Source organism: Girardinichthys multiradiatus, chromosome 20 (assembly GCF_021462225.1).
Source record: "Girardinichthys multiradiatus isolate DD_20200921_A chromosome 20, DD_fGirMul_XY1, whole genome shotgun sequence".
Classification (NCBI taxonomy): Eukaryota; Metazoa; Chordata; class Actinopteri; order Cyprinodontiformes; family Goodeidae; genus Girardinichthys; species Girardinichthys multiradiatus.
The window spans coordinates 13,480,689-13,507,077 of NC_061812.1; the positions used below are offsets into that span (position 1 = coordinate 13,480,689).

Genomic DNA, 26,389 nt, shown 5'->3' on the forward strand with positions numbered 1-26,389 from the left:
CTGTAACTTTTGTCCAAACACAATAAACTGGAATCACATTTAAATTTGTTACGAGCCAATGTAAAGATTAGGTGATGGGTCAGGATATTACAGTAGCTTCTTCAAACTAGCTAATCACTGGTGGTTGCAGCACATTAGGTCTGTCCTAAAAAAAAGTAAGATTGGGACAAAATATTTGTTCTCTGCAGTGTCTGAAACATCATTGAGGAGTAAGTTAAGTGGGACACAATCGTTGTACTAATGTTGATGGTGTAATACCAATAAACAAATTTAGTTTGAGACTAAATACATGATAGGGATTTTAATGAAGTAAAAGCCTCATTAGGACACCCTTGTTAAAAATATATTTATGCAGGAAAGAAATATGTCTAGAAAAGACTCCAACATGTACAGTAATTGATTCCATTTAATTGGACTGGAATGCATGCCTTATTTCTTTGCTTCATGATATTAAACATAACTGAAGTAAACATTTACCTGATGACAATATAACCATAAACAAAGTGTTTAACTCTGCATGAAGAGGTGAAAATTAGTTCTGGTGAACTCCTGGTGAATTGTTTCTAACAGGATGTCCTCCTCATCCTCCTGGCCTCCGCCTGCCCTTCCTTCTCTGCCTCCTGCTGCTCCTCGGACAGATGGAGGCAGGTGGAGCTCCGGGGTGTAGGTGAAGCTGTAGGATGTACGATAAATGAGGCCATCAGTTCTGATGAGGGATAAAGGAAGGGTGATAATGCGACGTAGGCAGCGCCAGCTGTCACTATAAGTCGAGACATCAGGAATGACGCAGAGCAGAGATTTGGGAGACCTAATGGGAAAAAAGTAAAAGAAACAAAGGAGTGAGACTTATCAGAAAAAAGGAAAATATGCACAAAAAAAAACCAGATAAGCATAGAAATAGTTGAAAACCTGACATTTGTCATTTAACTTGGTGGCACTTGTATATTTTCTGTATAGGTCAGGTTATAACCAAGGTGGTTCTCAATACTTCTGTTTAAAGTTGTGTTGCAGTTGAATTTTTAATGACTTTAAAAACAGAAATCCAAAAAGAACCAGGATGTTGTGTATAAAACGTTTGGTGAAAAGCAAAACTATTTAAAAGTTATGCATATTTTACAGTCTGTTATCTGCTAAGTTTAAAGTTCTTTCTATAATTAGCTCAGGCAAAATTAAGAAGTAAAGTCACTGTATAAAACATATAAAAATATCAAAAAATATAACTATTATTTTAAGTGAAGTTACACTTTGGGGTTGTGTGGTTATGATAGATCATGTTGCTGTTTGGCTGCAGCTTTTTATACAAACAGCACTTTGTGGATGGCTACGTTATTCAAACAAGGCTTTCCTAGATACAGCCAAGCTGCTGGGAGGATTATTCACAGAACCCGTGGTGAGATTTCCTCTGCCAGAGACCCTAAAGTATGATTCCCCAGCTCTTTTGATGTGGGATCTGAGGAAAGTTCTTACGTCAGAGAAGCGTCTTTCATACTGTTTGAGATTCAGTAAGAGAATGAATGGCTGTCCAGTTTCTGCTGAGCCATCCCTTACATTAGAAGCTCCCACACAAGAGTTAAACAGAGGAGTGCCCCTGTAAGCCAGACTAACCTAATACAAGTGATGCTTACTGTAATAAAGTTTCTTTATGCTCCTGGTTATATAAACAGAGGACTGCTTGTTATAGAGTCGAGGTGAAATGAACTGCAATTTGTGTCGTAACTGCTGGGGATACTTCTAGTCTGGTCTGTTAGGGGAAGTCTGTCCTCCTCTGTAACAAGCAACATGTAACATTTATTCCTAAATAAATGAGGAACCGACCCAAAACAACACACTTTAAAAGGAAATAAAAAAGAAGAAAATATACATAAATAAATAGCTCCAACTTTTAGCATCCTGGTAATCCTGCTAATATGAGGTATTCTGGTATCAATCTATCCATAGTTGAAGATGTGGGGGATTTATGGCTTAAAGACCAGAATGTGACTGAAACATGGGATCATTACATTATGCATTTTCTATGTGTTTTGGTCAGTTTTAATAGCTAAAACAATTACTTCACAAAACTAGGAAACAACTGACAACAATATCCCCAGATTGTGAGGCAGATGTGATATTGATCTGTTTTATTCAGAGTAGTGAGCCTTTTTGTATTTTCAAAACAAAAGTTTAAATAAGTGAACTTTAGGCAGGTGTTTTTTTAATGTTTAATGCTTTCTTTTAACATGGAACTGCTCTATGCCTTAATTTATTTTAATTTAATTTAATTTGTGTAAAAGACCTCATAGACATTTCTACCTTAGAAAATGAAGGGTGATTTTTTTTCCACATGTTTTATTATAACTTTTTTAAATGTTTATTCTTGAGCACTATATTGGAGTCCAAGTCAAAGTTTAGACTTGGACTCCAATATAGTGCTTTTTTTCTGTATTGCTACAGAAAAAAAAATCATACACATTCACATAAACAAAATGTGAAATTAAAATGCATCCAAAAATATTTCAACATAATTTGTATATTTTTTTATTTATTCTTAATAAGCAGCTAAACAACTGCTTTCAAATTCAGACCTTTTGAAGCACAGTTATGGTCAGTCACGCTTGGATGCAGCACAGTTGGTGTGGAGTTGCAGCTTAATATGTTTTGCAGAAAAATAAATAATGTAATGAGCAGTTTAACCTCCTCATCTCCACACATGATGCCTCTTTGGCAATTACTTGTGATATCAAATGGCGCGTCTTCAGTTTTACATGCAGTGTCCAAATGCAAATGTTTATGCTATTTATGTTTTTGTCCTCATTCAGTTTTTTTTAAACGCACATGTTCCAACAGATATTTGCCTAATATGGTGCATAAAGCACCGTATTATTGTCTATCTGATGTTACATATTTCAGAATCAGAATCAGAAAAGCTTTATTGCCAAGTACGTTTTTGGACATACAAGGAATTGTTTTTGGCGTAGTCGGTGCAATACAATACAAATTAAACAGTCTAAACATATCTACAATATAATATAAATATATGTGCACAGGTTTAAGTGAGTGAGAGTAAATATAGAGCAGTATAGGATGCGAGAGCAATACAACAGTGCAGGTGATCATTGTGCAATTATGGCAGTGCACAATGTGGCTTGTTTCAAATTTGAATTTTTGTATATTCATTCAATTCAGATGCAATGTAATTCTTTTTTCATTTGCAATCAATTCTTTACAACTTTACAACTTTGCCCTGATTTACAGTGTTAGATCACTATTTATTGCCTGTTTACCTCACCCTTGTCATAATTTGGATTTCTCCTTGTCATTTGGACTCACTTGAACATCGTCTCAGCCTCGCTGTTGCCAAACAACATTTTGAGGTGAGGGCTGAAGTTTTCTCCATGAATTTCCAGCATGGCAACATGTCCTCCACCGTTCACCTTCAAAAACATACTAAATTTATTAAGAATATATTTTTACCTGTATAAAATAATAATTCATTCTTTCCTTTTATAAAGATATTGCTGATGCATATAGTGTCAACATGTAAATAGATCAGGTGGAACTGATTCAGGAAAATCTATGCAAAACAAAATCTATCACTTTTTATTACAAGAAGTCATTGCTTGGCAAACTCACCTCCAAACCAGTGATAACAGGGAAAGGACTAACTGGAGTCTCAATGGAGGCCAATCCCTGATTGAAGGTGAATTCAACCACTTCCACACCAATGATGGTCCAGCAGGATCCATCGTTTAGCACCACTCTGCTGGAGTCCTGATTGCTGGACGGAGCCTGAGAGGAAGGACAAAAGTGAAGCAGATGTTAGAAGAGATGTTGACATAGAGAAACTGAGAAAATGAAACAATTTAAAGATGAAGTAGAGGTAAGACAAAATTTTAATTGAGAATAGAAGGAAGAGAAATTGAGAGAAGTGATGTGTCACCTGGTACTGTATGATGGTATCATTCGATAGGCACAGATAAGCATTGGGATTGTCTCTGAACTGAAAGGCACACTTGTGGAGCTGAGAAACAGGTTCATCCACGTCCAAGATGGCGTGCTGCTTGTTGACCTTCCGAATCACCTGACGGCATTGAAAATCTCAGGAATGTTTTCAGATCCACAAAGATAATTTCTGCTGAAAAATCTAATATCTATCTATGTTTGTGTCAAAGCCAGTTTAATAAGCTAATGGAAGAATCTAGTTGTTAGGTGACTTTGACACATATGTAGTGGTGTTTTGGAGCTAAATGCAAACATTTACATGCATCCAACCCATCACCAGTTCTCAAGTGGGCAGAAGGACATCTTATAAGTCAAGGTAGGCAGGATGGGGCTTACCCTGGGCTTTTTAAAAAACGTAATTTTCAACATGAAAGGTTGAAATTTAACCATTAACCATTCTTCATCTGGACATCTTACAAAGATGTAATCAATTTATATCATGGAAACCCTAGACTTAAGCATGGCTTAATGGAAAAAATTGCTTTCTTCTGGTCATGCAGGCAGGCTCTGTTAGTGAATTAGACTGTAATCAGTGCAGTGTTTTTGCTACCGTCACAGGGCAGACATGCAGCTCAGTGGAGCCTGTACATCCTGTGTTTTCTTTTGTTGCTGAAGCATGGAGAAACTATAAAGGTACAATTATAATATATGCACAAAGGCAGCATGTTACATTCTGATGTGCACTCTTAAGTTGCCTATGTAAAGTTAAAGTTTAGGTAGAAAGTATCAAGACAAAGTAATCAAAGTTATTTTTGTAACTTTCATTAGACAAAAAATAGGATATAATTTTCGAACTAAGAAAAGTTCTCTTTATATCATGTCATCTCTTATGAAAAGTCCCAGGTTGTTTTGTGCGGCTTAATAATATAAAAGATGCACATATTGAACATATTGATGCTTATAACGAGATGTTCTTTGAATGGCCACAACTTATTCTGTGTATTGGTTGGAATTTCCTTGACATGACAGATTTTAAGATGACAAACATGTAGATGACATGTGTTAAGAGTAAGAGTTGTTCAACTGGTCAATTTGTTCAGTGGTGATATGGAACACTTTCATTTGGATATTCTTTGATTTATTTTGGCCATGTAAGTTATTTTTGGGTCACAGAGTTGAGATTGATGTATGAATGTATACTAATATAAGCAAACAATTATGTGTTCATTAAGCTCACTAGTTTGAAAGTAGGATTCTATGCCTACTTTTTGATGGTCCAGTGGCACAACTCCATGTCTGCCACTGCCTTCTAACCCCAGATATCAATCCACATCACTGCTCTTCTAAACATCTGGCACAGTTAGAACTAAATAACCTTTTTGGGATTAGTGGTTAAACATCTTAAAGAACCAAGAAAGGTGGCTCTGTTACCTTTCACTGGTAAATTTATGATTAACATGGTGTTACATATTCTATAATAAAAAACAATTTACTGTTTTTTAACCAAGAGAGCAAAGAGTTTAGTATAATAATCCTTAAATCAAACCAGTTAGTTAATGGAAATAGTTCAGTCAATTTGCTCTAAGCCCAAACCTGAAATATTAACACCCTAGAATTAAAGCCCATTAGACCCCACAGCTCATGGGATACTAAACTCTAAAACTTTAATATTCATGTCTGCTGATCTGGATTAACTTTATGGTCCATACATTCAACTTCCCCATCCTTCACTATCTGGGTGCAAACCACATGTAGAATCAGAGCCAAGAATCTTGTCACGCTACAACTTAGCAGGCAAAATTTCTCTAAATTTAAACAAACTGTGCAGTAATAGGCCTTGACTACAATAACATATAGAGGTGTAATGTGAGAGTATAACTCAACCGACTTCCACAAGACCCACAGCAGAGTGTGTTGTGTCAGCAGCTCAAGAGGTAAAAGGAAAAAGGTCTACTCAGCGACAAATTGATGACTCTGCTCAGACATTTTTATAAGTATCACCTAAATTGGATGATGGGAGAAATATTTACAGGGCGGAGTTGATATTATGTCAAGATGAAGGAATCAAAGCCAATTTTATTCTGTTTGCAATTACAGAACAAGGGTGAAAAAGAGTAAGAGTATTCAAACATTTAAAACTACTGATTATTCCTAGTTTACCAATTGTAATCAGATAATCATTCTGTTAATATTTTGATGGAAATTTTCAAAAAACAACTTTCGTTACTTTTCTTGGTTCCTTTGGGTGAGCATTTAAACAAAAAGCATTATCATAATTTTATATTTGTATTCAAAAATAATACAGATATACTAATATGATAATGTTTGTGCTTCAGGTTGGAGGGGAATTCCTGCCTCAGATGGAGGAGTTCAAGTATCTTGGGGTCTTGTGGAGCGGGAGATCAACATACGGATCGGTGCGGCTGCCACAGTATTGGGGACGCTGTGCCGTTGTGGTGGAGAGAGCTGAGCCGAAAAGCGAGGCTCTCGATTCATCGGTGGGTCTATGTTCCTACCCTCACCTATGGCCATGAACTTTGGGTCATGACCGAAAGAACAAGATCCTGAATACAAGCAGCTGAAAGTAGCTTCCTCCGTAGGGTGGCCGGGCACTCCCTTAGAGATAGGGTGAGAAGCTTGGTTATTCGGGGGAAGCTCAGAGTAGAGCCTCTGCTCCTCCACATCGAGAGGAGCCAGTTGAGGTGGCTCGGGCATCTATACTGGATGCCTCCTGGACGCCTTCCTCGGGAGGTGTTCCAGGCACGTCCCACCGGGAGGAGGCCCAGGGGACGGCCCAGGACACGCTGGAGTGACTATGTTCCTCGGCTGGCTTGGGAACGCCTTGGGCTCCCCTCAGAGAAGCTGGAGGAGGTGTCTGGGAAGAGGTAAGTCTGGGTTTCTCAACCTAGTCTGCTGCCCCCGTGACCCGGTCCCAGATGAAGCGGAACACGACGAGTACAAGTATGAGTATATTTGTATTCATTGTATTTATCTTTGCTCATCATTTTCGCTTAAAAAAACCACTCTTTATCACTATCAATTATTAATTATCACTATCTTGGCCTGCTACTATCACTAAAAAATACTAAATGCAAAATAAAAGTGAAACGAATAAAAATCACGTTTTCTGAATCCTAAGCAACCAACAGTCAGTCACAAAACAGTAATCTCAAACTTTAATTTATTCATGTGCATTGCAGTGCACAAAAACACATTGGATCTGAAATGTTACTCACACCTTTTTTAATCAGGTAATTTCAAAATGTCCCAAAATGTCCCTTTTGCCTTAAGCCCAATTACCTCTTATTTCTGCAGGCATCATCTGAAACTCTTCGTGATATTACTGTTTTTATATAACCTCAGCAGTTGTTATCTTTAAAATGAGTTTGTGTGAGTGCCTGTCGAAGGTTTTCCCTATATGAGGGATCCTATTTTGCTAATTTAATAATTCAGAAAGCTTTCAATTAACACTACTGTATTTTAAAATGGCACGTCCCTCTTAAGAAAACAATTAAGCTGAAGCCTGACGGCAAGACTGAGGTCCATGCCCTAAATGTCTGTGTCTGTGTGTGTGTGTGTGTGTGGGTGTGTGTGTGTGTGTGTGTGTGTGTGTGTTTATTACCATGGGTGGCAGGGCAACTCCTGACTCAGTGCAAACTAACTGGACCACAGAACCATAACAGATGAAGCCTTCACTCAGCACAAACCCGCCCTGGTCAGCACGCTGGTCATCCACTACAAACACAAGAACTATGTTTGACTGTTCGTAGAAATGTTTTCACACATGTGAATGAATGTTTTATTAAACATTTTTTTATTTACATACAGAAGTTTATGTTTTTTTATGCCAACAGATTAAGACAGACAGTAGGTTTGATTTGGAGATGCTGTGAGAAGAGCTGATGGATGATCACTCGAGGCTAAGGTTTTGGTGGTGGGAGGTCTCTGCACATGGAGCACTGTGCTACACCAATAACCTCCCTGACCTTTAGATGGGCTCCACCAGACTTGGGAGAAGGAAAATGCTTGGGAAAACCTACCCACACATACAGTGTCTATATTAATGCAGGGTGGTCGAATTATGAGGGGAGCTGTCAAACAACTAAAAATAGAACTTTGATGCTTTACTGAATAGACAGTTCCTCTTTAAACATCTATGAAAATGTTGATGTTAAACCTTATGAATCAACATCTTTCTAAAGATAAAGCAAAATTCTGGAATTTTTGATGCCTAACTTACTTTAAGTTTCGGTTTTAAAGCTGAGATTTTCTTTCTGTGCACCTGCTGGATGTTTACATTACCCTCCCCACTTCTTGGCAACCCTTATAAAAAAAATGCATAAATAGCCTAAAAATTAATTATCCTTTTATTAAATCACCATAATGTCAGACTAAATAATTTAGAAAAAATCCAATATTTAGTTTAAGCTCTATTATTAAGTGGGGAAAAATGTTAAAAATGACTAAATGTTTTATAATATAAATGTAACTGAATCATTATTTAGTTATACTTTACTTTTCTTGAGATGATAAATGTCTATGAATTTCTAATTAGTAAACCATAACCTCCTGTTTGTTTTAGGTATAATTATTACATTTCTGTTAGCCTGTTCAAAATGGGAATATAAGAAAACATGGTATTCAGGTAAGGTAAGTGTGTTGACCATCATAAGTCAGGATATGGCTACAACAAAAGAGCTTCTTGTCAAAACCTGTTCATATGTTCAGTCAGAGCAAGTATGAAAAAGCTTAAAACAACTGGACTGTGACAAACACTGTTGGCTGAAAACCCAAGGTTGTCTTGTAACTATGCATGGCAAAGGATGGCAAAACTAATTTCAAAGCTCAATGTTACAAAACTGCTACAAAGGAAGAGTCTTCATAAACATTCAACACTATTTACACACCATGTTGTTGTTTGGGAGGCAATGAAGGAATAAGCATTTTCTGTCTTAAAATTCAAAACTTAAAGATGTGGAATTTGACTAAGGCTATTGGGAACCATGTTGGGTCAGATGAGATTAAGTTTTTCTGCAGCAAACACTCCTTGTCATGACTAAAACAAAGATGAATATGTGGAAAAGCATCTCATGCCCTGTAGTGGAGGACCTGTGACGCTGTTTCTCTTCCAAGGCCCTGGGCACGTTGTTAGAGTACATTATGGGTTATTTGAAATGCAAAGAACTTTTATATAATAATATAAATAATAATCTGGTAATCTCTCCCAAAAACAAAAAAACTGTGTTCTCATATGATGGTCCAAATATATGGCAAAATCACCCATACATGGTCATTACAGTCCTCAGTCCTAAAATCTACAGCAAACTGGCACTGAACAGCAGAGACCATATGAGCAAGTGGACTTGTCAAAGATCCCCATTTCTGTATGCTCCAACCATGTGAAATTTTAAAGGTCTGCCAATAATTGTTGAACTAGTGATTTTGTTGAAGAAATGTGTCTACATACAGTATCACCTTGTTACAAATTATAGTCTGACCACACTGAGACCTTGTTATAATACAAGACACATGACTCTGTGAATACAAAGCTTTGAAACTACTGTAGAGGTAACACACAAGCAGTGACACAAACTCACACACATTTACCCATGGTGATGGTGAAGGCGGTCCACTGTCTGGCGCTGGCGATGAAGGCTCCTCTGTCCACCGAGAGGTACCGAGTGCTGACCGTCTGAGAGCGCAAACGGTTGAACAAAGCCACTTTGGAGCAGGAGGATATACACACTGGAAATACATAAAGGTTTACTGTAAGAAACATCGCACTTATTCATAGCTCTGGTCTGTAAAGAGTAAGAGTGCTCATTTTGGTATTTGGTGCATCATTCCCACCTTATGCGATCTACATGCTTGCTGGCATGTGTATACCAATGTGTTGATTGTGCACTGTTAGGCCCCTCTCAGTACTGCTTCATGAATGAAGTTAATGTCATGCTTGAAAGCATTAGCATAATGCAAACTTTTTTTTAATTGTCCATTCAAAATTGTACACTTGTATGTATCTGTACATTCAAAGTTTCAGTAAACTTTTAAGGAAAGTATTTTATACAGTTACATTATTCCTGATGCCCTCTGTTCCACTAGATAACATCCTAACAGCAACTGTATTTACAATAAAAGAAATGCCCTGTGGCCACAAAATATGTAACTAGTAAACCTTTAAATGAGCCACATGCACTTTAAAAAAAGAAAGGTCTGTATTTAACCCACTCTAATCCTAATTTCTGTTTGGCTGAGTTTTACTGTATACTGTAGTACATGTCAAAAGTCTGGATTCACCCAACACTGATAATTTTCCATATGGCCCTGCCCCTATATGATAACTATAGCAGAATAACATCCTATTTAAAGTTTACAAGTTTAAATTAGAAGTTTTAAAGAGGGGAAAAATCCAGACTTATGACTCTACTTATGTAGAGTCATAAGTCTGCAGGACCTGGATAGAGACATGTAAGGCAGTAGACTACTGGCACAGAAATTAAAATGTATCATCATCATCATCATTTATTTATTTATGAAGTGCTTTACAAACCAAAAGGCAACAAAAGTGTTGTACAAGTAAATAAAAAATAAAAGGAAAATATAAAAAATAAAAAGCAATAATCAATAAAATTGAAGGTTGACAATATTAGCAATAAAATCAGCAATAAAAGGCAAAGAAGAAAAAAGTATTGGCCTAATGCTCGTGCTCTCTGGAATTTGAAGCCAGTTTAAAATAGTTTTTTTAAGAGATATAAAATCATCTAAAGTTAGCAAGCAACAACCTTTTCACATCAGATACACTGAACAATGTGGCTATCGCATCTCCTTTCAGAATTTCTCTCTAAAATATTCGACCTCTGACATCATTTCTCTTGTGAATTCAGAGTTTTCCTGCTCGAAGCAGTTTGCCGAAAAATCGTCAGATCACAAATGGTATGCTTGGTGGGACCAGCCCATCGGTCCCTCGTCAGTTTTCCAGCTCTGATCCAGGCAGCTCTGATCCTTTTCGCTTAAGTAAAGTAGTGCAGACTAATAGCTGTTGTCGCAGTATTGCTGCAACCTCCAGCAATGCACTGTTTCACCATATTAACGCAATTTTCACGCAACATAGCTTCTACCTTAATAGTTTAACACTGACCACTCGCATGATGAATGACCAGAGACTTCCTTATTAACATCACCTCAGGTCGATTTTGGCAAATCTTACACCAAAATATGCGCATTTTGAGTCACAATTGTCTTTTATCACCTCCTTCATCTTAATATAATGTAAATTACTGCCCAATTTCTTCAATATTAAGATATTTTCTTCCAATTTCTGCATTTGTGGGAATAACATGTCACAGGAACTTTAAACATATAACTAAATTCATTCTCAAAAGACCCAGAGTTGACTACTGGAGAAGTCAAACATTTAAATAAAATTAAGACAACTGATGACAGGTGATTTTCCTGCAAATTAGTGTCTGATTTGTCTCAGACTTTTATACGTATTTGGGTATTTGACAGTGATTAGGTAAATAATAATAATACATTTGAATTTCAAATAGTTTTTTCCAAACTCCTTTTATCTCTAGATATATTTTCTCATCATTTACCTTAAGTAAAAATTCCAAAATGATAATTTCAAAACTGATTTTGCAAGATCTTCAAATGTTTTTGTTTTTACTTTGTTGTTTATTCTACAACTATTTGTGCATAATTCTTATTTAAGAAATTAAGTATTTAAGAAGAAGAAAAACAAAAAACAGATTGACTTCCTGAATTGAAAAGTGTGACTCACAGTCAGCATTCTTCATGGACTGTCTCTTCTGGGAAGGTTTGGAGATCACTTTGATCATTCTGCTTTGGAAGGAACCCACTTCCTGTCTGTTGCCTAAAAATAGTCGCAGCAGCAGGCAGAAATGCTTCCTCTTGTCCTGATCAGAGATGAAGAGGGACTTTGCACAAGCAAACAGCTGCTGCAGAAACAAAGACAGTCAGAGTCTGAATGGAAAAGATGAAATAGTGAAATATAACCTTCTGGCAGAATTCCGGATGAATGTTGGACAGAATACTTTCAATAATCTCTAAACCAGAACCAGTAAAGTTTTAAACAACAGAAATGCAACTTATATTTTTTCTATATTATCCATCCATCCATCCATCCATCCATCCATCCATCCATCCATCCATCCATCCATCCATCCATCCATCCATCCATCCATCGTGGTACTCTCCAGCTCATTCTGGAAGATCCCAAAGATGGGATTTACAGTCCACTATCCTAGACCTACCCCAGGAAAACTTCAAAGGGAGATGCCCATTAGCCATCCTGATCAAATACGTAAACCACCTCAGTTAAATCCTATTAGATATAGAGGTGCAGCAACCCTTCTTCTGGCTGACCCTAGATGACGGCGTTCCTCACCTTGTCTCTAAACCAGAACCCAGCCACCCAATGGAGAAAGCACAGTTGAGCTGGTTGCGCCTGAATCTCTCTCAGCTTTTTTGCCATGATCCATATCTCATGACAATTACACTGGCAAACTGAGAGCCTGACTTTTTGACTTAACACTTTCTTCACCGAGCTGCAAGGTGGTGCATTTAGTAGCACTGTTGCCTTGCAGCAAGAAGGTTCTGGGTTTGACTCCCGGATGGGGTTTCTTTGCATGGAGTTTGCACGTTTTCTCCAGGTACTCCAGCTTCCTCTCACAGTCCAAAAACATGACTGTTAGGTTAATTGGTCTCTCTAAATTGCAATTAGGTGTGTGTGTGTGGTTGTTTGTCCTATATGTGTCTGTGTTGCCCTGCGATAGACTGGTGACCTGACTGGCGGGTGTACCCTGCCTATAGACTGCTGGAGATAGGCACCAACTTCTCCATGACCCACTGTGGTAGAAAATGAATGACTGACTTTCTTCACTATGACAGACTGAAGCACCACCCACATTACTCCGCAGTCTACCAATCCTTCACCCTCTACACCAGAGGTTCTCAAACCTGGTCCTCAGGGACCATAGTCCTTCATCTTTTAGGCGCATCTCTGCTCCAGCATAACTGATTCAAATGATTTCGGTACCTCCTCAGTATGCCATCAATTGCTGCAGAACCCTGTTAATCACCCATTAATTTAAGTCAGATATGTGGCAGCAGGGAAACACCTAAAACATGCAGTGGGCCCTGAGGACCAGGGTTGAGAAACACTTTACTATCACTCGTGAACAAGACATCAAGATACTTGAATTTCTCCTCTTGAGATAGAAATTTACCCCCAACCTGGGGGGAGCAGTCCTTTTGTCTGCTTCAGATCCATGACTTCACTTAGGGAAGTGGACTCTTATCCATTTTGTACTCTACAGCAAATTGCTCCAATACAGGTCTTGACCCAAAGATGACAGCAAAACCACATCATCTGCAAAAACCAAGGCAGATCCCCTCCTTTGCAAAACTATGTCCTGGGACTCCTCTCCATGAAGACCATACCCAGGACTGGTCATAGTTGGCAGCCGTGGCAGGGTTCAACCCCCACTGGGACAAAGCTTAATTTGTGCTGCAAATGTGGACACAGCCACAGCTTTATAAAGGAACAGTTTTTAAAAGCATCTCTGGTATCCCATACTTCCACAGCACCACCTCAAAATACTTTGGGGGACTCGGTTGTTAACCCTCTCCAGATTCACAAAACACATGTAGACCAGAGATCTAAACTTCAACCCCCCTCAGTAATTCTGCAAAAGGTAAAGATCTGGTTAACTGTTCTAGGGTCAGGATGAAAGCTACACATTTCCATCTGAGAACATGGTGAATGAATTGAAGAGATCCTTAAAGTGCCTTTTCCACCAGCAGTTGAACCCAACCCCACGAAATCATACACATGCCCTTTCTTTTTCTAAATCATTAAATGGTTTGCCAGAACTCTCTTCATCTGAGTTTCTAAGACATACCGCCACAGGTCTAATGATGCAATTACAGAATTAATCATCTACCTTTTGCTCAAGGAGACACAATACTGAGTATTGACCAGCTTGGTGTCTGACAACAGTACTTGGTATTAGAAACAAGAAAATAAATCCAATAATCTAACACCACTTGGATTCAAATTGTAAATGCCTTTTGTCCCTATTACACCCCTCCAGCTAACACAATCATTACCCATATGGGTTTCTTCACAAGCACAAGTGCATTCCTAGATTGCAATGCTTCCAGGGCGTGTTTTTAAATATTATTCTGGTTACATTAAAAACATTCTTCAATATACATTTTCCTAAATTCAGGATAATAACTTTTAGGAAACAGTTTAAACACCTGCATAAATTTAAACAGCTGGATTCTCATGTTTTGATTATTTACCTCCTAAAACTCCTCCTAATAGTTGGGTAGAGGAAACCTGCTTAAATAACACATATGATCAAAGATTACTGTCATTTGACTGTATTATGCAGTTTGAGCAAAGAAATTGCCCATATGTTGCCATAGGAGCCACTTTCACCACCTTTGGTCACTCTTTCTCGTGAAAGTTAAGTAAAACACAGGACTGTACTTTGGTTTTTTGGGTCTACACCTGATTAATAATTGACACTTTCGGTAACCAGATGATTGAGAAGCATTCAGAGCAGCTTACAAAGGAAGCAAATGAAAAGTATAGTCTTTACTGTTGTGGAAAAAAGATTATGCAACAGACTCATAATGCAGTAGTTGGGAGATTCGAAATATTTTGATAGTTAAGATCAGATCAAACTGTCATTACTAGCATCTGTAAACAAAATGTAAGAATTATGATATTACATTTTTGCAAAACAAAGGATCATAGTTTTCTTACCCTTGAGTTTGGCTGCTCATCAAAGAGCAGTTTGAATGTGTCTGCCTGTGACTGACTGGAGCTGTCCAGACACATGTAACCACATATCCGATAAACTGAATCCCCATAACCTCCTGCTGCAGAACAAGTGGTGCAAAATTCAAATATTAGGGATAAAGGGAGTGGTAGAAAGTCAGACAGAAGAGGGAATAATTTAGATTTAAGGAGATGTGTTTGATATTTTAATTAAAATGTTTTTGCTAGTTCACCTTTCCAATGATCCTGCATGACTCTCCATCCATGACCACTGATGTAAACGCAAGGAGGAGGGCAGAAAAACCTGACGGAAATGTGGAAGTGTACATTTTTACAAATGTACAAGCAGTTTGTACATTTTTTAAATTATCCTACTCTGTTGCACATTTCTTTATATAACTCGCTCTATTTTAAATAACTTTACAGTATTTTTTCTTATGTTGTGCATTTCCCCTTACTGTACAGTCTCTTATTTCTTATTATTTGCTATTATATTTTACCTCTATGTGGATCTGCATGCTTTCATTTGCTTGTCACTTTGCTGTTGGTACACCTGAATCTTACCACTGAGAGACAATACAGGATATTTCTATTTCTATTTATAATGCAGAATTTAAGAAATTTGATTCTTTTTGCTCTCATGTTTGCTTCTTCCTAAAACTCTAAAACAAATAAACAGATTAGCAGAGTTTTCCATGTATTAGCTGTTAAAAGCAGGTACATGTCCAACATGTTTCTTAAAGAGCCTCAAATGTGTCAACGCTACACAACAGGCATAGGTTGAATGACTAAATAAAACTAGGTTGTTTCAAGATTATTGGGCCCATTTTTGTATTTTTATTTACATTATCTTTCACATTGCAAAATGATTTTTAAAATGGAGAATAACATATTTCATCATCAGACCTTTTCTCATTTCCGTAAGACTTCTGAGCAACCTTGGCATGCAGGATGGTGATGCTCTGGTCTGCATGAGTTTCCCGTTTTGCCTCCCTCGGTGCTCCCAGAAACTGACAGCCTTGGAAGCTGAGGTCAAGTCTCCTAATTGGATGAGAATGCTGTCACTAAGATATAGCCACTGAATGCATTTTATTTCTATATATCCACCCCTTTAAGATGTCAGTTTTATCTCGAAAGGCAACTGTTATCTGCAATACCAGGTGATGCTGGGGTCAGGGGTCAAAATACATGTCTTTAAAAACTCATGAATTTGCATGCACAGCATGTTTAAAATGAACTTCATTATACAGTTAGGATTTGAATTTAAAAAAATTGAATTAACAAATTGAATGTTACTCTGAAAATGGTCGGCTAAACCTATGCGCCTTCAGATCAATTTCCACTTCTCAGTTTAATGCAAATGATTCAGCTTTATTGGTTCACTTAAACAATGACACAAAGAAACCAGAGAAATATAGCTTAGAAATCAGTCCAACATAGCTCCTCTGCATAGGTCTAGGGTATTTCATCTTTGTCTCCAAACCACTCTATCTGAGCTGTGCCTCTGATGTGTTCATTTCAATTCTGTCCATTTTGGTCACTCCCAGTAAAATTTTTAACATCTTCAGCTATGTGACCATCAGGTTTTTCCTAGTTTGTTTTTGTTGGTACAACTGTCTCTAACCTTACACAAAAGCAGGTGCAATGATCAACTCTCAAGTACTTCACATACCTCAACCTCTTCAAGCTATCTACCGCTTGTTTCCTACTCTCCATACAGATCACAAAATCATCAGCAGACATTCTAATCAATGGGGACTCCATCAACCCATCTATCTTTGCTTCAAACAAGAAGGGACTTTGAGCTGATCCCTGATGTGACCCACTCCTTCCTTAAACCTAACTGCCACACCTACCACACACCTCACCACTGTGTCACTGTCCTTGTACATGTCGGGCAACATCTTCACATACTTCTCTGCCATACTTGACCTGCTCAATCAGTCCCAATTATCATATGCTTCTTTCAGATCTACAAAAGAGTGAAACTCCCACTGAACTCATCTAGATTCTCCTTCAGCACTCTTCTGACCACTCACTGACCATCGCTTTTCCTTAACCCAGCTTCAATAATAACTCTGTTACCTATCTTCATGTTGTGGATAATCAAAGGTCTCCATCTGTAGTAACTACAGCTCTGTACATAAACTCAGGTGTGTTATAAAAAAAACCAACTTTAAATTGATATAAAATGTTACACTTTCCTCTGAAAACAATGGCTGCTGTCACATTAACTGTGTTTTCTCTCCACTGTAACACAAAGGTAAAAGCAGAATGAAATCCCTGAGGCCTGGACTCTGAATGTTACTCATAATGAAAACTGTCAACACGAAAGGAGGAGAGTAGGAAGGCAGGACCCCAAAAAAGGAACAACAACATTTTAATTATGTGAGTGATGAAAACCCAAGTGGATTAAGACATAACTGAATATTTGTAGATGTAATTTCCTTCATTCAGGAAAAAGGCAGGACAATCTTAACATATCTTAAAATATCAAACATTTACTTAAATAAAAAGTCTCTGTGGCTCAGTTATTTTGTTCTAAGATTTGTTTTTGCTGCATTTATGGTACCAGAAGCTGTAATCTACCAGTAGTATTATAAAATATGACTTTTAGCTCCTTTTTGCCAAATATTTATGTTTACAAGGTTGATAACTGCAATAGTAATCAAAAATGGATGTACAGAGAACTTTGTAGATCTCATAGGATCGTTTTAAAAACTTCTCATTTTATCTTCAGCACATGGCTGGTGTCCAATTAAGGTGTTATCTCACGGTGCAATACAAAAGAGTGTCTAGTTTAAATCCCAAATTACATGCATCACCTATCATTACATTCAAAACAACACATATTGGGTGTTGTCATAGTTAAAAGCTGGTTTTATTCATTTATGATATGTAAACTTTATTCAGTTTAACAAATTCAAGGTTTATGAAAGGCCGTAAAACTCCCGTTTCTTTTTTCCTATTCCTGCACACTGATGTAGATCTCAGCAGCCTGCTTCACATGTTTGCTGTCTGAGCCATAAAACAACGTTGTTGGTCATGTTTGAGGGAGATCCCATTCACCCTGTTTAAACTTAAATGGCTGTAACTTTGTGTGTAAATGTATTAGTGTGTGGTCAGTCACCAAGGTGACAGTCCCCTCTACAAAGGTCAAAGAACAGTAAGTTAGGCGCTCAGACCTTCTGGTATGTCACAGGAGAAACACTAAAGGGACAGAGGACAAAGCAGGCAAAGGATGTGTGTGTGTGGGGGGGAGGGGGTCATGGGGGTCATCTGCAGCACTTGTTGCTCTGTCCTGGAGTTTTAGTGACTACAATTAGTGTCATGGTTGCAAGCATGCATGACTTAAGAGGTGCTGGGGATGTTAAAATGAACATGTCAGAGATTGTAAACTGTAAAATTGGTTTAGGATGCAACACAGCCCTCTTCCAAAACAAAGTTTGCACCAGAACCACCTGACCAATACTAGTCTGACTAACCGGGGAGGACAGGATTTGTCATAATTAGTAACACATTTAAAACAGTATCCACAAAGCTAATATAATACAAGAAAGTAGAAATAAAGGCATTTATTGCTTTGTTTGAGGATGGGAAAGATAAACAAATATCCAAAACGATTCGCTGTTCATGTCTGCACCAATTTTTCCTCAGCTCACTGATTTTCGTATTTCAGTAGCAGGGGGCGCGGTCTCCCCCTCCCTATGTTTCCCCCTGACATCCTAATACCTCCACACAACCCCTCAACTCCTTCATACCATCGGTGTTCAAATGAGAGGTTAGAACGTTGAGCACATTTTCACGTCCAAGCGCTCATTCCTCACGGTACGGCAAGGGTTCATCTGACAAAGGTTTGGGATACTCTAAACCGCGACCTTACGGTACGGCCTCTAACCCTGGGGACCGTCTTTGCTGTGTGCAAGTTTTTCTTTGTGTCGGAGGTGAAAAACCTCGCTGCTTCCCCGTCTTACCTGTCCCATCCGCCGGTCTGCGGTGCGTCGCGTCCAGGTAGCAGCGTCCCCAGGTGAGTTAGCGTGTTTGTCGGCTCGGGGGCCAGAGGGAAGGAGGGTAGCAGAACGATGTCTGCGTGGGATAATCTCGCCTGTTGCATGGACGTTTCTGACAGACAGGATGAGACAGATTTGTGTTAATGAAAAAGTTAATAAAGAAACATCGTGAGACCATTTTTATGTGATTTACCTAGAGGAGAGACGTTTTAGGCGCAAAGCAAGCTTTGTTGTGCAACATAAAACAGCTAAACTTTTCAGAAGCTGCAAATTCAAAAATAAGTGCTTACCCTATTGTTTATTTATTTATTTATTTTTACCAAGAACTTCACATATTTTTATCTTGTTTACCAGAAGAACTGTATGTAAGCCCATTTCCGCCACTCTGATGGCAAAAAATCTTTCTCATAATTATTATCTAAGTAGATAGCGAAGTCATAATTGTGAGAAAGAGTGAACATCTTTGGAATAATAAAGTTAACAAATCTATTCTGGCTTCTCTGATTTTCGCAAAGTGATGTGAGCGGGCAAGAACAATTTATTGCAGCCCAGCTAGGGCTAAAATTCCACTTAGGCTTAAAGCTATTTAAATCCAACGAGTTACAGACTGAACTAATTTTGATGATATAGAAATTTGGATAGATGCTAGAAAAAAGATGTGTGCTTTGAAAGTTTGTGTTTGGATGAATGAATGTGAGTGAGAGTTATGCTCTGGGTTCCCACTGGTTGCCTGGAGGTGACGCTGTATACAGGTAGTCTAAAGCTGGTGGTCAGAGAGACGGACTGATTAGTCTGCCTGTCTGCACAGAAATAAATCAGTTCTACATCAAACTGAAACTGAGTCTACACTCACATGGAGAGATAACAGGAGATCAAGGGGCTCTGGCGTCCAAGAGTTTGTAGACTGTTCTGAACAATTGAGGTAGAATATATTTTTTCTGCATCTACTAGATCCAGCAGTCTACGGGCAGGAGGCAAGGTACACCCTGGACAGATCACCAGTAAAATGGACATTTTTTCTGTCTAACAACCTTTTTGCTTTAGGATGTTGCAGCTCTTTGTAGCTCAAACAGGGCTTTGAATGCAACACATTGGTTTGCAAGCCCACTAAAAGTTGGCAACAATAACTCAAGATTTTGAACAAGAACCTCCTGCCTCAAAGCATTAATTACACCCTCTTTCCCAGCTCCTCAAAAGGCCAAACAAAAAACAAACACAGCTGATTACTTGTGGTTTTCTGCCATGACAAATAAGAAAGAAAATAGGTTGAATAAAACGTTCTGCTTAAATAGTTTACCACATTGTCAGTTGTTTGTGAAGAGCATGGAACGGGAGTTTGAGCTGAGGTGTGTACTTTGTTGAGATTCTGTCACTAAAGGACCTTTTGAATATGTTGATTTAAAAAAGGAGGATTAAAACTTATAAAATATTAGTCTTAGTTATGAAAGTCAATAATTTGATATTTTTGTACTATATTAATTCAGTTTTTTTATGTTTAGTATAATGTATGAATCCAGGCTCAGGTAAATTTACAGTAACTCAGCAGGTAGTTCAGTGAGATGAATGTGCTGGTAGAGCTCTCATAAAACAGCCAGGCAGTCAATGAAACTGCTAACAGTAGCAGAGTCAACATCTGCTTCCAATCTCATGTCACAAGAAGTGCAGTGTGTTCATCACTGTATGTGCTGCAGCTGTCACTCAAATCCCAAATCCTTTAAAGGATGGCTCAAAGACTCTCAGACTGTCTGTCCTCTCTGTTATTCTTTTCACCTACAATTCAGTGAGAATATCTTTCTGCCTCAGTGTGTATACACATGGTCTACGTCTTAGCTGTTTTCGTCTCAGCTTGAATCCAGACTGTCTGTCAAATTTATAGAGAAACCATATATGTTATGTATACACAATAACTCATTACTTTACCTCCTCTGTGCATGCCATTCCTCTCTATTCCACATCTCATTTTCTTTACTCCTCGCTTTAATTTCCGTTCCAGTTAAGAGAGGATCATCTTACATCATGCTCAGTGGGCAAACAAGGGAGAATATTGTCAGAGCTGTACGTCAGATATCAACTCACAAGATCAGAAATCAGGATAAATAATAATTGTTCACTTAAAAATGCAGCCAGTCTACAACACTTGATCCTACATTGAAAACATTTTTTTTTTTGAGTAACCAGCAATCACTGCATAAGTAAATTATAAAGGTTTTGAACATGTGATCTCAGGTAAAACTAGATGCATTTAGTGGGTTAAGCAGTAGATTTTTAGTAATGTGAGTAAGATGTGATCCTTAAATTGGTCCAGAAGGTGTCACTTTTGTTCTGCAGAGGAACCTGCAGGACCTTCATTCAGGTGACAGGTGTTGGTGGCAGGAAGCACACTCAACATTTGCACCAACGCTTTCTGAACGCTTTGATTGAAAGTTTACTACTTATTAGGCAATTTTTAGATTTATGGACTATGACATATGGACATCTGATGATAATAACTTGCAAGATTTTTGAATAAAACAAGTTTGGACTTACTTACTGCTTATTATTTTAAAGTGAATAGTGCAAATATTGCTAAGTATATGTGTGTCACTTCCATCTGTTTAACACTTTAGTGGCTTTCAGTTTCTGCTTAGCCTTTATAATCAAAGAATTATAGGGGGGACACACTCTAAAAAGAAATTGTTTGTAATTTAAACTTCCTGTCTGACAAGTTACAAACTGTTAGATATGCATAAACTATTGCACATTCCCCTGTTGCAACTACAACATTTGTAAATTTCCACTGTGGATGATTTATTTGACATCTGGCCATATAAACTGTTAACATTGTAGCATCTTTGTTGTTGTAGTCTTTGTAGTTCTTGGATTTTTGGTTTTAAGTTTTGTCCTAGTTTAATTTTACTTACATCTTTCTGCATTTTTCTTTTTCAGTTGCATGCATCAAAGTTGCTTCTGAGTTCAACAAACCTTCAATAAATAATGGCTGGGACTGAACTAAACATTTCACAAAAACATAGGGTTAGCTATGAACATGTGTTCACAAATTTATATTTATGCCAAATATAATGTAAGTAAAGACAAGAAAGGGTACCAGCTGACTGTTTTTATGGTGATTACAGGTGATAAAGTCTCCTGGATGGATACATTTCAATACAGACCAATGCTCTACATCATATACGACAACATGCTTATAATTGCAATTTTAGATTTAACTTGCAAATGTATTCATACCCCTTGAAATCTTCCACATTTTTTCACAATACAACTACAAGCTTCAGTGTATTTTATGTGGATTATATGTAATAGAAAAACATGAAAAGGTGCATAACTGTAAGCAGAAAAAAACAATATATAATTTTATTTTTTCTGAAACAAAAACCTAAAACTTGTGGACTGAATCTGTATTCAACTTCCTTAACCCTGACACGATTAAATTAAATCCAGCGCAAACAGCCACCCTCTTAAATCACCTAATTAGGAAAAAGAGCCCACTTGTGTGCAATTTTATCTCAGTAAAAGAACAGTTCTTTGAAGGCCTCAGAAGTTTGCTAGAGAACAATAATGAACAAACAGCATCTTGAAGACCAGGGAACACAGTATACAGGACAGAAATAAAGTTACTGGGAAGTTTAAAGCAAGGTTAGGTTGTAAAACAACATCCCACGCTCAGGACATCATGTAGAGAACTGTTCAATCCTCATTTATTCATCTTCTATACCGCTTATTCCATAGTGGGTCACGGGGGAGCTGGTGCCCATCTCCAGCAGTCTAGGGGCAAGAGGCGGGGTACACCTTGGACAGGTCGCCAATCCATCGCAGGGCAACACAGAGACATACAGCACAAACAACCATGCACACACTCATTCACATCTAAGGGCAATTTACAGAGACCAATTTACCTAACAGTCATGTTTTTGGATTGTGGGAGGAAGCTGGAGTACCCGGTGAGAACATGCAAGCTCCATGCAGAAAGACCCCCAGCCAGGAATTGAACCCAGGACCTTCTCGTTGCAACTCAACCGTGCTACTAACTGCTCCACTGTTCAATCCATCATCCAAAAATAGAAAAAAAATACATTGCGAACCTACCTAGACGATCAAAGTGAGCATAAAATAGAAAAACAGCCAGGAGGCCCATGGTAACTCAGAGGGAGCTGCAGAGATTTACAACTCAGCTGAGAAAGTGTGTTTCTGTGACCTCTATTGGTTGTGCACTCAACAAATTTAGGCCTTTTGGCCTAAGTGACAAGAAGAAAACCATTATTAAAATTAAGCCATATGAAGCCTCATCTAGAGTTTATCACAATCGTTGTTGGGGACACATCAAATATGTGGAAGAAGCTGCTCTGCTGAGATGAAAATGTTACTTTTTTGCCTTAATGCAAAATGCTATGTGTTGTGGAAGGTTGGTGGCACAAAAACAGGATATAATAAGCACTTTGACACAAAGATGTTCTATACATGAAACGTTGGTGTTCCGCGTGTAAAGAAATTTTGATATTAAAGGACAAATTCTTCTCCCCCACAAAAAAATTGTGCTTTGGATTATAAAACAACTGTAGTCTTGAATTTAAGAGAACAAACAAACCAAACCTGAGGGATGAGGAAACAACAGAGTTCATGCCACAGCTCAGACAGTTAGCTGAAGCGAGGAGGAAGGAGTCAAATCACGAGGCCATAATGACTGCTGTTTGTAAGCATAAAGTTTTTCACGTACAGCAATGCTTTAGCTTAATGATAAAAAGCTGGAGCAGCATCGGTTTTTTTCTTATGTAAAATTATTATCACTGTTAGCCTGAAGCCCGAACACAGGTGAAAGGGTACAGTTGAAAGAAAATTATGATGCATTTCCTCTGATTTATTTTAATTTAGAAATATGTTTTTTCTTTACCATTTCATAGTTTAGTTTCAATACAGTTATGGTTGAGGGATTCTTCCTGAAAAGGTTGTAATAATTTTTTTTCCATACACAATGTTCTAGTCTTGGCAGAAAAATGATACACATATTTCTGAATAGTATATTTCTTGTATTCAGTGGTGCTAAAACCTACCACTGGCTCACATACCAACAGTACTTCTAACTTTTTTAACCCTCCAATGACTTCTAAAAAAACTGAATGTCGACTAGCTTTTTGACAAAAATCTAATTAAATACAATAAACAAATATAATAGTAGAGTTATTACTCTGACAAATATTTCTCTTTTATTATGGCAAAGATATGCTACTAGCAATAATTTTCGGGTTATTTCATGAGCTGAAAATCATTTCAAAATCTATTTGCTGATGTTCAGGGTCCATGCCCGTCCAGCTTTGACAGGTTGATGCCACTACATCCTACACAGTGGAACTTTAAACTATAACAAAACTATGGTTGAACACACAAACTCGTGGAGTATTTCTCTGGTATTCTCCCCAAAGACGTTGCTCAAATTTGTCTGACAGAGGGCAAAACCAACATTTACTCACCTTTCATTTTATCATCTGTAATGTCCACTTTATCCATGATAGCATTTGCTTGATTTAGGACTGGGTGCACTTCAGGTTCATTGTCTCTCTGTGTTGGCAGCTAATGACTTAACTCTAGGTTCCAGTTTGATGGTCTGTTGAAATCAAATATTTGGTAAGTTTACTATGTGTACAAAACACATCTTCCCTGTAATTATTAAAAGAAAAAATAAAGTTTCTGTCAAAAGATAATGCACACAAGCTCAAGAATCAAACCTAATTTGCATTCATTTGCAGTTAAACAATCATGCCATGGCTCTTACTGTCAGTAGAGCAGGAAAGATATTCCTCAGCTTCTTGGTTCAGTCGCTTATTGATGTTGTTCTTCTTTAGACCTAAAATAAAAAACGTTCTTGTGCCAAAGAATCAGTTTCTCTAATTTCAGAATTTCCAAATTCATTAGTTTAATTCTGCCAAATGTCCATCTGAGCCGTGAACTGATCAGTTCAACTATAAAGTATGATGGTACTTTAGTTCTGTCTACAGTAAGAGGACCTGTGATGGAAAACAAATGTGAGAGTTTACTTCTGTTTGCTCTGCATTATGGGTTTTTTATCTGGTCTCGGTGTGTAAGAATGTGTATGTGTGTGTGTGGTTCAGTCTGTATGCCTAAAGAGATAATCACCTGTTCCTGACCTGCTGCTTTCTCACACACACCTTTCTCTTTAACAAACATACAAGACATTTGAAGGTTATTTTTTTAAACAAAATATTAAATTTTTATACAATACTTTTTACTGACTTAATGTACAGTATATGACTCTTTGGGGCATTTCGATAATAGCAGTTTATGTTTTTATACTGAGGAAAATTGTTGTCTTTAATAGCCTTTAAATGGTAAAATAGCTAACAAGCAAGGGGAAATTAGATATAAATAAAGTAGGTTCTAAAGTTGCTTATCTTATCTAAAACTAGTCATAGACTGGCAAATGGTGAATGTTTACAGTATACTGAAGCTAATCGTTCAGAAGAACTATCCAACTTTCCCAAATACTTAACATTCTGTATATATAGGGAGCCATTCAATGAATTAGAATATTATTGAAGAGTTAAAAATATTTCAGTAATTTAATAACAGAAACACATTATATAGATTAATTACACACAGGATAATGTTTTAAAGCCTTTATTTCTGTTAATTATGATAATTTCCACTTACAGCTAATAAAAACATGACATTTAATAATAGAATATAACATCATACCATTTAAACAAACATTTAAATACAGAAACGTCAGCTTAGTGAAAAGTATGTTTAATACCTGCATAAATGTTTTTTTTTTTTGTATTAAATATGCCAAAGCGTATGTTAATAAATATTTGTACATTTAATGGGATGAATATAACTGGACTTTGTTAAATCTACAGAGAAATTTGATTTATTGTTTAGATACCCGTTTATAGATGGACAAATAAAATATGAAACAACTGGTTAACTCTGTCCTGCTTGTCCTGAAGAGCCTTGTTCTGTCATATTTTACCATCTGTTTCCTCTTGGTCTTGGACATCCCTGACAATGTTAAATCTTTTCCTGAACTCTTAGCAGGATGAAATCATAAGACTAATCTTATGGATATGAAAGAACATTGTCTGCAGCAGATCTGCCGTGGCACTTTTATTCACAGAGGTGACATAGATGATAAGTTTATTTCCTCCGTGATGGTGAAATCTGTTTATATTCATCTTAAAGAGTGACATGTTCTGCAGTATCTCCAGCTGCTAAAAACATGAGTGTAAAGAAAGCAAGCAATAAAACTGTTTCCTATCAGTTAGAAATCATCAAATAAAGTATATGGTTCTGAAAACAAAACACAACCGAAAAACTGTGCCCCTTTAGTTTTAGAGGCTAAATAATCAGATACTAGCTTCAGAGTCTCCCCCCCTCCACTGAGTGCACGTGGCGCCCCTTACATAGTGCCACCCCGGATGGTGAGCCATATCTGCCAAGTCAATTTTTTCAGCGTCTGAAAAAAAAGAAATTGATACTCCATACTTTTCTTATGGTAATATGTGACCTTTCAGATGGATTTTTTAACTTAAAAGCAAGTTATAATGGGTAAAGACAGCAAAGGTCCTATGGTCAGGAATAAAACCCCTCACGCCTGTGTTGAGGACACTAGCCCCCATATATTGGTCACCCA

The 26,389-nt window shown here is 37.5% G+C and overlaps 2 protein-coding genes across 10 annotated transcripts in view; one reads left to right on the top strand and one right to left on the bottom strand.

Annotated features, from left to right (window-relative positions):
* Nucleotides 1-286: 286 nt before the first annotated feature.
* rbpjl (recombination signal binding protein for immunoglobulin kappa J region-like) lies at nucleotides 287-24,739 on the bottom strand. 3 transcript variants are annotated; one of them, XM_047348369.1, is made up of 13 exons: nucleotides 24,512-24,739; nucleotides 24,210-24,343; nucleotides 18,712-18,859; nucleotides 15,644-15,778; nucleotides 14,971-15,041; nucleotides 14,723-14,838; nucleotides 11,705-11,882; nucleotides 9,529-9,666; nucleotides 7,544-7,656; nucleotides 3,920-4,060; nucleotides 3,613-3,768; nucleotides 3,310-3,413; nucleotides 287-808 (listed from the first exon to the last, which is right to left on the bottom strand). In XM_047348369.1, the coding sequence occupies exons 2-13, from the start codon at nucleotides 24,244-24,246 to the stop codon at nucleotides 508-510; spliced, it is 1,638 nt and encodes a 545-aa protein (XP_047204325.1). In that variant the 5' UTR covers nucleotides 24,247-24,343; nucleotides 24,512-24,739; the 3' UTR covers nucleotides 287-507. The 3 variants fall into 3 exon arrangements, with proteins under 3 accessions (XP_047204325.1, XP_047204324.1, XP_047204323.1); XM_047348368.1 differs by lacking the exons at nucleotides 24,210-24,343; nucleotides 24,512-24,739 and adding an exon at nucleotides 20,668-20,866 and having other exon boundaries at nucleotides 11,705-11,879; XM_047348367.1 differs by lacking the exons at nucleotides 24,210-24,343; nucleotides 24,512-24,739 and adding an exon at nucleotides 20,668-20,866.
* The window catches only part of matn4 (matrilin 4), a 49,498-nt gene continuing 41,591 nt past the window's right edge, over nucleotides 18,483-26,389 (top strand). For 6 of the 7 annotated variants that reach the window (XM_047348362.1, XM_047348361.1, XM_047348363.1 and 3 more), the window contains exon 1: nucleotides 18,483-18,764. The gene's annotated coding sequence lies outside the window, so the exon portion shown is untranslated. The remainder of the gene's footprint in view (nucleotides 18,765-26,389) is intronic. The other variant, XM_047348360.1, reaches the window with a different exon arrangement.

Bases quoted from the DNA above. Each gene is read 5' to 3' on its own strand.
- rbpjl (XM_047348367.1), bottom strand. From the start codon at position 20,707: ATGAGATGTGGAATAGAGAGGAATGGCATGCACAGAGGAG. The intron at 15,042-15,643 runs GTCTGATGATGA...CATTTCCGTCAG, and splicing joins TCTTACGGAAATGAGAAAAG to GTTTTTCTGCCCTCCTCCTT. The intron at 11,883-14,722 runs GTAAGAAAACTA...TTGTTTCTGCAG, and splicing joins ATGAGCAGCCAAACTCAAGG to CAGCTGTTTGCTTGTGCAAA.